This window comes from Notechis scutatus, chromosome 1 (genome assembly GCF_049901735.1).
Source record: "Notechis scutatus isolate UNSWTSFEM ecotype Mainland chromosome 1, rNotScu1.2, whole genome shotgun sequence".
Lineage (NCBI taxonomy): Eukaryota > Metazoa > Chordata > Lepidosauria > Squamata > Elapidae > Notechis > Notechis scutatus.
In genome coordinates, this window is record NC_142009.1 from 330,363,386 (window position 1) to 330,377,546 (window position 14,161).

The 14,161-nt window shown below is 48.2% G+C and overlaps 1 protein-coding gene across 13 annotated transcripts in view; it reads right to left on the reverse strand.

Annotated features, from left to right (window-relative positions):
* Positions 1-203: 203 nt before the first annotated feature.
* PIP5K1C (phosphatidylinositol-4-phosphate 5-kinase type 1 gamma) overlaps positions 204-14,161 on the reverse strand; it is a 66,413-nt gene continuing 52,455 nt past the window's right edge. For 5 of the 13 annotated variants that reach the window (XM_087952695.1, XM_087952698.1, XM_087952692.1 and 2 more), the window contains 3 exons: positions 13,133-13,237; positions 9,307-9,442; positions 204-624 (listed from right to left, as the gene is read on the reverse strand). In XM_087952695.1, coding sequence (XP_087808821.1) covers positions 622-624; positions 9,307-9,442; positions 13,133-13,237 — 244 coding nt within the window. In that variant the 3' untranslated portion in view covers positions 204-621. Of the gene's footprint in view, positions 625-2,622; positions 2,707-5,409; positions 5,485-8,587; positions 8,681-8,830; positions 8,969-9,306; positions 9,443-13,132; positions 13,238-14,161 lie in introns of those variants that run through there. The other 8 variants (XM_087952694.1, XM_087952686.1, XM_087952687.1 and 5 more) reach the window with 5 other exon arrangements.

Here is a 14,161-nt window from a genome sequence, read left to right on the forward strand (position 1 = left end):
ACAGCTCTGCCAGCCTTTCCTGCCCTGCTGCCTCTCAGCTCAGAGGCTGCGGCTTCTCCTAAACTCTATCGCCAAAGGCGACCAACATCTGTAACAAGGCCTTCTCCCCTACACCCTAAAAGTGCAATAAAACTATTTTTGAAAAAACAAAACAAAACAAAAGCACAAGCGTGCTGTTTGTGCAAAGAGAAACAAAATAAATACATGATTTTTTTTTAAAAAAATGTTCACAGTATCACATACAGATAAAGAGAGCTACAGTAGTGCACTTTGGGAATAAATAGAGAGAGAGAGAGAGAAATAGAGAGGTGGCGACCCAGGATCGAATTCCTTCCGACCTCTGATGTATGTCTCTGGGGCCAAGATCAGTTTGTGGGGAACTGCTTGGAAAGGTATTAATATACACGTTTTTGGAGAAAGGATGGTGGGAGGAAGGAGGTGGGACTCGGGGTGGTTTTGCTTTGTCTTTCCGGGTAACGCTGGGATGCTGAAGCACAGCCGACGTTGATGCACAACATTCTTCCACGCCTTCCCTCTGAAAAGCTGCAAGGAACGTCGTCGAAAGGGAATGCCGCAAACAGCGCCAGGAGGAACGTTTCTCTCGAGGAGTCTGCATAGAAGTTACTGCAGGGGCGGGGAGGGGGGAGATAGGAGACAAAAGGAAGAGAGGACAGCATTTAGAGGAACGGTCCCATCCAAAAGGACGGCTTCAATCTCTCAGGATTTATGCGGAGAACCGGAAGATATAAAACGGATATTGAACCATTATAGAAATGGTTTAGGCGGCAACTGAAAATCTAGTCTCTCTGAATTATATCTGCCCTTTATTCTGGAATTGGCTTGGGCACAGGAAGACCCCGGGAGATGACTCAGCCAGCATACTGTAATAATTTACTGCAGACATGGAGAAAGCTAATTTTCCCCACAGCAACAACCTTGTGTGGTGGGGTTGGGCTGAGAGACAGACACTGGGTTAAAGTCACCCAGCCAGCTTTTATGCCTAAGGCAGGAACTAGAACTCACTGTCTCCTGGTGATTGGCCAAAAGTCACCCAGTTAGCTTTCCTGCCTAAGGCGGGACTAGAACTCACTGTCTCCTGGTGATTGGCCAAAAGTCACCCAGTTAGCTTTCCTGCCTAAGGCGAGACTAGAACTCACAGTCTCCTGGTTTCTAGCTTGGTGCCTTAACCACTAGACCACAGTGGCTCTCAATTATTCTGTTTCTGCCCCAGAGTTTATAGGCAGTTTCCCCCCATCCCAAGTGAGTAGACACTGGGCCGTTCTTTTCAAGATGGAGAGGAGCAGCTGGGATCTACTGACATCATGGATCTTGTTAATCCAAGAACGGCTTCCTTGAGACACCAGCCTGGTTTCTCTCACCAGAATCATGATATATTAGCACAGATGGGGATCTACTGGATGGTCAACGTGGGTTTGTTCTCAAGATGTCCACAGTAGGAACAAGCCCTGACAGAACTGACTCCCGACAGAACTCAAAGGTGCTCTTGGGTGTGGACTTCAACAACTTCCAGAATCCCCAGCCACTAGGGCTGCCTGGGGAAGTCTGAGAGTTGACTCCCGCACTTCTTAAAATTCTGCGGGTTGACGTACACACAACTTAAAAGTTACCAAGATTGAGAAATCCTGCCATAGAGCACGGGTGTCGAACTGGATTTCTTCGAGGGCTGGCTGAGCATTGTAGTCCTCCGCGGGCCGGCTGGGGGATGGGAGACAGGATGGACATCTCCTGCAGCACCCTGCCAGCCGAAAATGGGCCACGGGGAGGCGAGGGGGGTGGCAGCAGCGTGCAGCCTCTTTTCAGCCTCCACGGCCTCCTGCAGCCCTCTGCCAGCTGAAAACAGACTGTGCGGGGGCCATATGCACCCCCCCGTGGCCCTTTTTTGGCCAGCAGAGGCACCGCAGGCCAGTCCTGTGGGCCAGATCGAAGCACCCTGCGGGCCGGATCCAACCTGCGAGCTTCGAGTTTGACACCCCTGGCATAGAGCAGGGGTCCCCAACCACAGGTCCGCGGACCGGTACCAGTCCGTGGAACAAGTCCTACCGGGCAGCTGGCTTGCTGGCGCCGCCATCTTGTTTTGATGAAAAGTGCTTCCGGTGAGCTTTTCCGGGTAGAAAGCTCACCGGAAGCACTTTTTCATCAAAACAAGATGGCGGCGCAGCTGATGTCGGTACCGGGCCCACGCCATAAAAAAGGTTGGGGATACCGGGCCGCGGCATAAAAAAGGTTGGGGATCACTGGCATAGAGGATGCCCTCAGAAAGCCCTCTGCTCCGCCCACTGTGTTTTATTCGGAACTACGAAAAATGGGCCGTCGGGGCAACTGCAACACTGAAGTCTCTACAGCTGCTTTATGTCAAGTCACGTTCCGATTCCTTTCGGAGTGAGTCTAGGAGGAAACGCAGACTTGGGAAAAACCAGCGCCGTCTTTTGAGGAGCATAAAACTTGCAGATGCAGGGAGCTTCCCCAGATCGCTCGGGATTAGCTGGCAGTGCAGCTTTCTGGCGAGGATGGGCTGTGTCAAACAACTGTGTCCCCTTCTTAAAAATGAAATGAAACGGGGAAAAAAAATAAAATCCCGAACAGTCACGAACACGAACTTACTGTATCACTCTCTTCGTCAGAGACTGACTGGATTTGAGTGTTATAGTGGAGAGGAGAATAGACCCAGCTCCTCTCGTCTGTCGGCTGTCGGACAGCAAAGCAGAGAAGCAAAAGAAAGCAGCAGAGGGTGGGGAGGAGGAGAGTAAAATAAAAAGAGGAAGGGGAAGAGAGAAAAAAAGAGAGAGAGATGAAAGCTACAACACCAACAAGAAAAACTACATGACTTGGAGAGAGGAAAAAGAAACACAAGGACAGAGCTCAGCTTTCAAGGCAGAAGTCGACGCTTTCCCACCTCCCCACTTACCTATCAAAGCACCTATCGAGGTCAGCTCACGTGAGAATCATTGCGCTGCAGGAGTTTGGTTCCCTGGAAACTTAAGCTTCTCAAATAGCAACTTACGACTTACACGGGCAGTCCTCGACTTACAACGGTTCAAAGTTAACAATGTCACTGGGGAAAAAAGTGACCAGTGAACCCAGTCTTCGCAGTATGACAAGTCGCAACAACCCCATGGTCACATGATCAAAACTGGGAACTTGTAGTTCCTTGATTAGGGTGTCTGCTTTGCACCTGAGGGAATTTCGGCTATCAATACTACAAAGGTCTTGCCTGGAAAATGTGGAATTCTATAAAGTGTCGAATTTTAAAAAAAAAACACTTTTAAATAAACAAATTGTAAGTGTCTCAAACTCTAGATCAGGGTGTCCAACCTTGGCACTTTAAGACTTGTGGACTTCAACTCCCAGAATTCCTCAGCCAGCAAAGCTGGCTGAGGAATTCTGGGAGTTGAAGTCCACAAGTCTTAAAGTTGCCAAGGTTGGACACCCCTGCTCTAGATAATCCCATTTGCATGATTGTAAGGTGGGGGGCTGCCTACGGAGAAGAGCCAGAAGGTAAAAAACAGGTACAAAAGACAGTGGAAGGATTATTGAAGTTTCCCACCAGCAAAGAATAATCCTAACCCTGAATACTTCCAGGCCAAAAACGAATTATTAAAGCTTTTTATGGCACAGCACTGGGCTCTATCATTAATAACTACCTGTTACAGTCAGCCACGAAGATACAAGGCTAGTGAATGGCCACTGTCCCTGCCCACCCCTTGTCTGTGCAGGATGTCCTACCTCAACGGAAAAACAGAGGAGGCCTTAGCAGGCAAGCCGGGGGGGGGAACACAGAGCTTCTACCTATAACACCACAATGGAGGAGAGAGAACTTTGAATTGCCAAAGGGGGAGGCGTAAAATCAAATCTTTCCTCATCCTCTTTTTAAAAAGCCACCCTTCTCTAATAGCAATAGCAGTAGCACAATCTGGGTCCTCTATTTTAACAACCTCAGAAGGAGAGAAGGCTGAGTCAACCTTGAGCCAGTGAGAATCGAACTGCTGGCAGTCAGCAAAATTAGCCTGCAGTACTGCGTTCTAACCACTGTGCTACCACGGCGCTAACACTAAAAGCTATTTTTTTTTTTTGCATACGATTCAAAATTTCCCTTCTTGCCAGCAAGGTACATTGCATTTGTATCAGGCTTGTTGACCAGGAATTTGGGCTCTGAGAATTAACACACCTGGAAGGAGAAAACCCAGGGTTAGGAAAAGCGGCTTGATACCTTTGTAAGGTAACACCGAAGACCCAACCTTGGGTAGTTTAGAGCAAGGAAGATCAGTGGCACTGAAAGACTAAGCTTTGGCTTAGGAATGGCTACTGCCATCCTTGCTGGCGGTGAATTTAATATCTATTTATTTAAACCGTTTCCAGATTGGAAAAAAATCTTGATGCAGGGCAGAATAACCCCTAAATCATGCCGTTGTCAAAGAAAGCCCAAACGTGTCTCATGAAAACAGAAAGGCTGGTGGCCTCAAAGCAAACTCCTCTTTTTGAAGCACAGGAAGATCTTAAGATTCTTCTTCTGCTTAGCTAACGGTGGACTGTGCCAAGTGAGCCTAGCACAATGATGGCAAACCCATAACAACTGCGTCAAAAGTGACACCACCCAAAGTCTTAGCTTTTTTAAAAAAAATAGCGCATGGCGATGTTACATTAGCCAGGAGACGACAGTGTGAATGCAGAGTAGGAGTTTGGCTTCCTAAGAAGGTTTTGTAACGCGTCCAGTGTTCAACAATACCCGACAACCATTATTCTCGAAAGCACATCCTGCCCTCCCGTGATTTTTGGAGGCCGCGCAAGAACGGGGTGTGTTCTCGTGCAGCCTCTGAAAATCACCAGGTGTGTTTTTACCGGCTGCAGAGGCTCAGTGGAAGAGCATCCTCTCACATGCTGCTTCAAGAACGAAAGCTTTGTGCGACCTGGAGCAGCCTCCCATACGCCGCTCTGGGCCTGCCAGCAGAAAGAGGAAACAGCCCGAAGATAAAACGGTGCACAGCAGAACTTGGGGAGCACCGGGCTGCAGAGGCAATCACACCGCTCCCCAAGTCTTGTGCCTCTTGGGGAACGGTGGAAGGCAGACTTTTTGAGTGGCAGCCGTAGCACTAAAGGCTGAAGTTGCAGCCCAGGCTTCTCCTCCAGGCCCAGCCTTGGTTCTGCCACTGAGTGCCACTGTTCAGGGTAGCTTAGATGGGTGGGGAGATAAAAGATTTATTTCTCTTCTGTTCGGAGGTGGTGGTGGGTGTGGTACACCAGTAGAGTCAAGTTAGACATTTTCCAAGTATTTGACACAGAGTTGAAAAGGTTCGCCATCACCGGCACGGCAGGAGCCCAGATGCCTTGCCCCCAAAGCTGGCATTTCAAAATTGGGATGGAGCCGCCCTTTCTACTAGCAAAATCACTTACGTCCCCAGAGGAAACCGAGGCGGCTTGGAGCCTGCGCAGGCGGGGGGAGAAAATCCAGTACCTTCCTTCTGTGAACTAGACAGGGCACATCCAAAGGCGAATGAGAAGGGAAGGAAACGGACAGAAGAAAGAAAAAAGGAAGGAGAGGAGACAGGATGAACGAAAGGTAAGAAATGATCATGTCGGAGGAAAAGGTCAGCGTGCACAAGCATGAGAGGGAAACCGGGTGAAGAAAACATGCATTGAAACAGATGGATGTTGTGAGAGCTTGGCTGCCATGGAAGACAATAATATGTTTCCGCTGCCATGGGCTTCCTCAGGCTTTCGTTCCATGGAGGCCAAAATACTCTGCATTCTGCAAGCTTTTCTAAGGTCTGGGTGAAGTCATGCTATTCATCAGGTGCAAAGGACTTTCTGGTCCTGCTACATTGAGTTCTGTCTTCGGGGAGACGAAGAAACAATAGCCCAGTGGACACAGAGCCAGAGAACGGAAATAAGCAAGTTCTGACTCACTTGACTGACACAGCAAACCCAGGAACGCTAGGAGCAAACACGGGGAGACGTGCACATGCGAAAGGTGGACAATTATTCACTGCCCACACTTAACAACATTTATCATGCTTCTCTTCTGCTCTGGCCTTCAAAATATCAACGTATAATCTAATTTCAACAGGTGGGTGCGTGAAACCAAAGCGTGAACTTGCCTAGCCGACTGCTCCAAAACTGAATACTTGTACAAGTAATCCTCGACGTACGTCCACAACTGGGACCAAAATTTCTGTTGCTAAGCAAGCCGTTCAGAGAGAGTTGTGCCCAATTCTACATTCTGTTTTGCCACAGTTGTTAACCTGTTAAGCGCATCACTAATTCGCTAAGCAAATCCAGCTATCCCCCCATTGACTCGGCTCACCAGAAGCAGCTGGGAAAGTCGTGAACTGCGACCACATGACTCCAGGGTGCTGCAACCATCATACATAGTTTGGTTGCCAAGCACCCAAATTATTGGTCACGTGACTGACCATGGGGATGCTGTGATGGTCGTTAAACGCAAGGGCCGGTCAATAAGTCCCTTTTTGTCGGTGCTCTTATAACTTTGAATAGTCACTAAATAAATAGTTGTAAGTCGAGGATTTACATGTAAGGCAGGGCTGTCAAACTCGCGGGCCACAGGCCGGATGCATCACATGCTGGCCAGGCTCCCACCCAGTTTAGCGAAGGGGGAAAAAGTCCCAATAGGTCACATGACGCCGCCATGATGACGTGAGTTTGACACCCCTGATAGCATTCAGTTAGAATCATCATTTCAGACAGGGGGTTGCCTTCTCAGGATTAACAGAGTCGGTAACGCAAACGTAACACGTAAGATTAGGGTACTTAAATCAGCCTTGACTCTACCTTTGGGTTAAATCACCCTTGCTTGCATTTTGCTTGCAGATTTTGCCTTTTAAAGCACATATGGGGAACTCTGCCATGTAAGAAATCCAAACCCTCAAAAAGTCAGATCCGGGGAAGAGAGAACGAGAGGAGAACTAAGACGCCTCAAACCAAGTCAAATGCAAAGCGTCTTCACATGCCTTTCCAATTCACATGCACTTGAAACGCAACCCAAACCGTCATTCGCAAGGCAATTCTTCCTGCAAGCGGGCGGGAGAAGTGGAGAAGTGACAAAAAGAGGGAGGAAGTGAGGTGGGAAGAGGGAGAAGTACCCTTAGCTAGAATTAAAGCCAAAGGGGTGAGGATCTGTTTAAGGAAGATGGTGGGCGGGTGCTGCCCTGTGGGCCCCTTATGGTGGGTTTAACCATAACGAGGCCAGGCTGTTTGAAGGGCTGTCTTTCCCCCCTTATATCTATCTGACGTACCAGAGTGGAGAGGCAGGATATGTTATGAGTCGACAACCATTTGGGCAGGGCTAGACAAAATGTGGCCCCTTTACGAACTGTGGACTTCACCTCCCAGAATTCCTGAGCCAGCCATGCTGGGAGTTGAATCCACAGATTGCAAGGGGGCCACAGATGCTCATTCCTGATCTAGTGACCTAGTGAGACCAAGAAGGGCTTTCTCCTTGGTAGCTCCCTCCTTGTCGATCCATCATCCCTGTGGAGGTAATTTTGGCCCCCATCTTGACACTCTTTCAAAAGGCCCTGAAGACAGGCCCTTTTGCCAGAGGGCCTGGAGACCCCAGGGTGATATGGAGCCCATCAAGTGGTTTGTTGTTGCCTGGTTGCGGGGCAGGGGGTGTTATTGGGCTTCGTATTGGGGAATTATTTCTGTAAGCTGCTCAGAGTCGCTATCAGTGAGTTGGGCAGCTACATAAATGTTTTGAAGAAATCAAATCACAGAAGGAGCCACTCTAAAGGAATGCTCAGGATAGAATGCAAAAAGCCCAAACGCCAGCAGGTGGCAGCAAAGATGCTTCTATGGGACCCTCTAGTGGCCATCCAGATTTATGCTCGAATTGTCTGCCAACTCGGTTCTGGGGAGGGGAGAAGAGGCAACTTCACTCTGCAAACCTTTAAAAGGGATGTTACACAGGACAATGTTTCTCAAGCTTGAGAGCTTTCACTTACGTGTACTTCAACTCCTAGCACGCCCCATGCTGGCTGAGGAATTCTGGGCACTGAAGTTTGCACTAGTTAAAAGCTGTCAAGGTTGAGAAACACTGATATTTAAAAGGCAAAAAAAAAGACCTGCTGTTTGCTGGTCCAGGGTGCAGGAAAGAGGTTTATGGAGGAGAGGCTGCAGGAGGACATTAGAAGCATATTCTGTTAATAAGAGCAATTTGATTATTAGTTGAGTAATAGATGGATTCCTCCCTGCAAGTGGTCTTCAGGCAGCTGGACACACCTACATCTTGGGGATCCAGGTGTCCTCGGCTTACAACCATTCATTTAGGGACTGTTCAAAGTTACAACAGCACTGAAAACAGTGACTTATGACTGGTTTTCACGCGACCGTCGCAGCATCCCCATGGTCATGTAATCAAAATTTGGGCACTTGGAAACTGACAAGTATTTATGACAATTACGCTATCCCGGGGTTGTATGTGATCACCATTTGTAACCTTCCCAGTTGGCTTCTGACAAGCAAAGTCAATGGAGGGGGGGGGGGAGCCAGATTCGGTTAATGACTGCATGGTTCACTTAATAACCACAGTGATTTGCTTACCAACCGTGGCAAAGCAGCTCATAACATGGAGTGAAACTCACTTAGCCACTGTCTTGCTCAACAGCAGAAATTTTAGGCTCAATTGTGGTCGTAAGTTGAGGACTACCTGTACAGTGGCAAAGGTTAGACAAGTTTGTGTAAAAAAAAAAAATGTTCCTGCTGAAATCCGCCCCATTTCCTTTTAGCCAAGAGATTCACACTTGACTTCGAAGGAGACCTAACAAGGTCAAACACTGGATTCTGGGAAAGATGGAGAGCTTCTTGACACAATTTTGAGGCTTCACACACAGAATCTAGCACAGTGTGGTTGCACACACCACACACACACATACTCCTTGGCTCACTTACTCCCTGCTCTGCCTCCCTAGATTTCCTCCTCTGAACTTGCTACGGCCTGCAGGGAGAGGAAAGAAGACCATTCACAAATGGGCCTGGAAGCCCAGTGGGACACATTTCTGCCTATTTCAAGGGAATCTCCAGATTTTTTGGCAAGAGACTTTTCCAGTTGGTTTCTCTGGCAACCTGGCAGAAAAAAAAGAGTGTGAATGCAAAGGGATAAGTGTGCATCAGGGTGACAAGACAAGACAGGACCTCGTCACAGGTGTGTCGGTTTGTGTTTAAGCCTTCAGAAGGGAAGGGTGGAGCACGTGAAGTTGAAAAGCAGCGGAAGGAAGGAGAGAAGAGCCAAACCAACCGCGGTTTGGTGCACGAAAACGAAAAAAGGGGGCTTACAAAATAGATATCCGGGATCGAGAGCTCCTCTTCGTCCGAAGCTTGGCTGGCAGGTTCAGAGGCCTGGCTTGCTGTCTCGATCTCTGCCGCCGCTGCCGCCGACAACATGGTGGCACACGCTAAGGACGCGGCCTCTCTGCAAAGAAGAGAGTTGGGTGAGAATCAGGGGTGGTGGGATTCAAAAATCCCAGCAACCGGTTCGTTACCCGGTTGCTGGGTGGGCGTGGCCTACCGGAACTTCCAGAAGGGCCATTTTTTCGCCTTCCCCAGGGTCCAGAGGCTTCCCCCGGGCCTCTGAGAGGGCGAAAGTAGCCTCCCCCGGGCTCCGGAGGCCCTCCAGAAGCCGGAAACAGGCCCCCCCCACTCCCAGAGCCTCCATGCCAACCCTGCATTTATCTGCATCAAAAATGGCCCGTCTGAAGACTCTTGAGAGGGGTGGGCGGGGCCAGCCGGTCAGTTGAAATATCGGTTCGGCGAACCAGACGAAAACTAAACATCGGGTTTGCCTGAACCAGCCCAACCCGTAAAGAATCCCACCCCTGGTGAGGATGGAGGCCGTGGCGGTTCGGATTTCGTGCTCGGCACTCCTGTTCATTATCCTCAGACAACTTTCCAAAAAGCATGACCAGATCCCACCTCCAAGCGGGGTAGAAGCCGAGGCTACTTGTCTGAATTGGCTCTGGGTTAACCCTGACCTGATCGAAGCCATTGTGAGCTTCAGGGTTGCCACACTGAATAGAGGGAGGATTAGAGATCGCTGGGTTTTTGTAGCCAAAACAAAAAATAATTTCTTTTGGGAACCAAGAACATTCTCGCACCTGGTCAGAGAGGAGGAGGAGTGATGTTACCCGGCAAGCGGACGGCACCCCAATTGGACCATGTGACTGATTGTTTGGGGAAAGGGGAAAAACTTTTACTTTTAATCAGGTGAAAACTGCGGGAACCTTTAGAGTCGGTTTTCACCAGGACCGTGCCAATATGATATACCCAATAAAACTATTCTTTGAGGAATTTACCTGCTTCAGAGTTTTGCTTCGCTATGGGTGTATTACTTGGAACCCTGACACTCTGACCACTGGCTGAACACAGCAACACTACGCTTGGACAATGCCCTCGACATGGGGCAGCATCCGGAAGCTTCAACTGGTAGCAGGGATGGTTAATGGGGCTGGTCGCTTGGCACGTGTAACGCCATTACTCAGGGAGCTACAATGGTTGCCAGTGTACTTCCGGGTGCAATTCCAGATGCTCGCTTGTCCTTTTGAAAGGCCTTCATGGCTTGGGACTAGGTCTCCTCTTGAGGGACTGTTTCTCTCGGTTGTTTGTAGCCATCCAATCTGGTCAGGCAAGATGGACATGCTTTGGTTCCCCTTTACTGAGGAATGCTGAGGTTGGTGGAGACTTACAGACACGCCTTTCCTATCATTGCACCCTCCCCTATGGAACGTTCTCCCTCTGGAGATCAGGATGAGACCAATCCTGTTGGACTTTTGCAAAGTCCATACAGAACTGGCCCTGGGCTTGTGGCTCCAATTGTGTGCAGACACCAATTTTATTTTATTTGGGGGGCGGGGGGCGGAGGGGGGGTTGTACTAGTGATTATGGGATATTTTATTTATTTATTTAGCATAGACAGCCTTTATTACTATAAACTACTCAAGGTGGCAAACATATCTATATTCCTTCCTCCTTCTATCTTTCCCATAACAACAATCCTGCAAGGTGGGTTAGGCTGAAAGAAAGTAATTGGCCCAAAGTCACCTAGCTGGCTTTCATGCCCAAGGCAGTACTAGAACTCACAGTCTCCTGCTGATTGGCCCAAAGTCACCTAGCTGGCTTTCATGCCCAAGGCAGGACTAGAACTCACAGTCTCCTGGTGATTGGCCCAAAGTCACCTAGCTGGCTTTCATGCCCAAGGCAGGACTAGAACTCACAGACTCCTGCTGATTGGCCCAAAGTCACCTAGCTGGCTTTCATACCCAAGGCGGTACTAGAACTCACAGTCTCCTGCTGATTGGCCCAAAGTCACCTAGCTGGCTTTCATGCCCAAGGCAGTACTAGAACTCACAGTCTCCTGCTGATTGGCCCAAAGTCACCTAGCTGGCTTTTATGCCCAAGGCAGTACTAGAACTCACAGTCTCCTGCTGATTGGCCCAAAGTCACCTAGCTGGCTTTCGTATCTAAGGAGGGACTAGAATTCACTGTCTCCTGGTTTCTAGCCTGGTGCCTTAACCACTAGACCAGGACTGCCAAGCTCCCAGCCCATGGTCCAGATGCATCATTCACTGGTCATGTCCGGTTTAGCGAAGGGGGAAAAAGTCCCGATACATCACGTGACGCCACCGTGATGTCAGTTTGCCACCCCTGCACTACCAACCTGGCTCTCTTATGCATTTTAAATTTCGTATTATTGCAATTATTTTTTACTTTCATTCTGTTTGCCACCCAGAGTCCTTGTTTAGATGGGTGTCCCTATAATAATTTGAATTAATCGATCCATAAATATGTGTAACATTTCTACTTTGTGCTTGAACCTTCAGGGAACTGAGAGCTACTGACTAATCATTCCTTTGAAAAGGAGGTGGAATCAACACACTGCAGTGTTCTGGTTTGATCAACTGAAGGGGCCACAACGGGCTGAATCCTTATGTGCATCCAGCCATCCGTTGTGATTTACAACTGCAACGGCTGAGCTCACACAATGTACTAAGCCAAAACTAAACAAACTCTATGACAGCTGAGCAGAAGGGTCAAACATGCCTGTATGAACTGGGTGTGTGAGTGTCAAATTGAATTATATGTTGTCTTAACAGCCCAAGACTGTTTATCATCTCATTTTTGGCAAGTCGGCTCACAGCAGATGTTAAAGAAAGCCATCCTCCATCCAGAGTTGGTTTCTATGTGTAGTGGATATAGAATTGAAAGAAGTACAGGTAGTCCTCGGTTTACGGCAACAATTGAGGCCAAAATTTCCGTTGCTAAGTGAAACATTGAGTTTTGCCCCATTGAACGACTTTTCTTGCCACAGTTGTTAAATGAATCATCAGAGTTGCTAATCTAGTAACACGGTTGTTAAGTGAATCTGGCCTCCCCCTTATTTTGCTCGTCAAAAGGTTGCTAAAGGGGATCACGTGACCCCAGGACCCTTGTGACCATCATAAACACGAGTCATTTGCCAAGTGACTGCATTTTGGTCACATGACCACAGGAATACCGCAGTGGTTCTAAGTGTGAAAAACAAGTCACTTTTTTCACTACCGTTGTAACTTTGAACGGTCACTAAACAAACTGCTGTAAATCGAGGACGACCTGTATCATATTATCCTTGTATGATATATAGGAAGGGATGCTATTTTTAAATTAAATCACAAATGTGGCTTTTAAACCAATTGTTTGTTTTCTATGTGTTTCCTCTGCCACAGGGGAAAAAACTCACAATTCGGTGGCGCAGTGGTTAGAGTGCAGTACTGCAAACTACTTCTGCTGACAGGCAGCTGCCTGCAATTTGGCAGTTCGAATCTCACCAGGCTCAGGGTTGACTCAGCCTTCCCTCCTTCCAAGGTGGGTAAAATGAGGACCCAGATTGTTGGGGGCAAGAGGCTGACTCCGTAAAGCGCTTAGAGAGGGCTGTAAAAGCACTGTGAAGCGGTATATAAAAAGTGCTACTGCTATTTCTTGAAATAGTGAGTAGATTTCAGAGCTGGTTTCCCATCTACAATGGAAAGATGCCTCCCTGAGTAATGTTTGGAGACTGCAGGCATTAAATAGGAGCATGAAGGCAGGTACGGCTGAGAACAGCTGATCTGTAATAGAAACAGGCTCTAACCCTGCAGCAGCCACATCGGGCACCACAATCTCGATATCACACTTCGGCTTGAGCTCCACGGTTATCTGCTGGAGGTCATCTTCCGCTCGGGCCTGTTCGCGAGTCCTGCAGAAGAGGAAAAAAATTCCCAACTTCACAAATCTAGTACAGGCAGTCCTCGACCATTCAAAGTTCCAGCAGACCCCCCCTCCCCAAAGCTACTTATGACCAGATTCAAACCTCCAGTGGCTGTGTCCACCCCGGAATGGGACAACTTGCCATGGACAACTCACTGTGGTCACCTTACAATGGCCAACTCTCCACAGCCAACTCACTGTGGCCAACTCACTGCAGGACAACATGCTGCAGGACAATTTATAAATCCAATTTAATTATTTAAAATAAATAAAAAAAATCATTTTAATTTTTGTCATTCAGATTTCATTTGGTCTCTCCTTTTGCATCCTTTCTTTAATGATTCTATTCCAGGGGTCTCAAACACAATTTACCTGGGGGCCACTGGAGGCAGAGTCTGGGTGAGGCTGGGCCGCATAATATTATACTTTATATTATACTTTATATTTATATTATACACTAATATTATACTTTCATATCACGGTGGGGGCCACAGAATATTGTCCTGCGGGCCGCAATTGGCCCGTGGGCCGCGAGAATGAGACCTCTGTTCTATTCCATCATTTCTTTGATAACAGTGTAACTCTTGTCCTCCAGGGCAGGGGTCTCCAACCTTGGCAACTTTAAGACTTGTGGACTTCAACTCCCAGAGTTCCTCAGACAGCAAAGCTAGAAGGGATTCCTAGAGGAACTCTGGGAGTTGAAGTCCACAAGTCTTAAAGTTGCCAAGGTTGGAGACCCCTGCTCCAGGGAGCTGTCTTGCCTCGAGTTGGCCATGACAAGTTGGCTGCGGCAAATTTTCATAGATCCTGTCCACCTACTAAAATGTCTTTTCACCAAAGATAACTTTCTAGCTAAAAGCTATCATCTGCCAGTCAGTCATGACCCCTTAACCAACAACCCTGAGGGAGATGG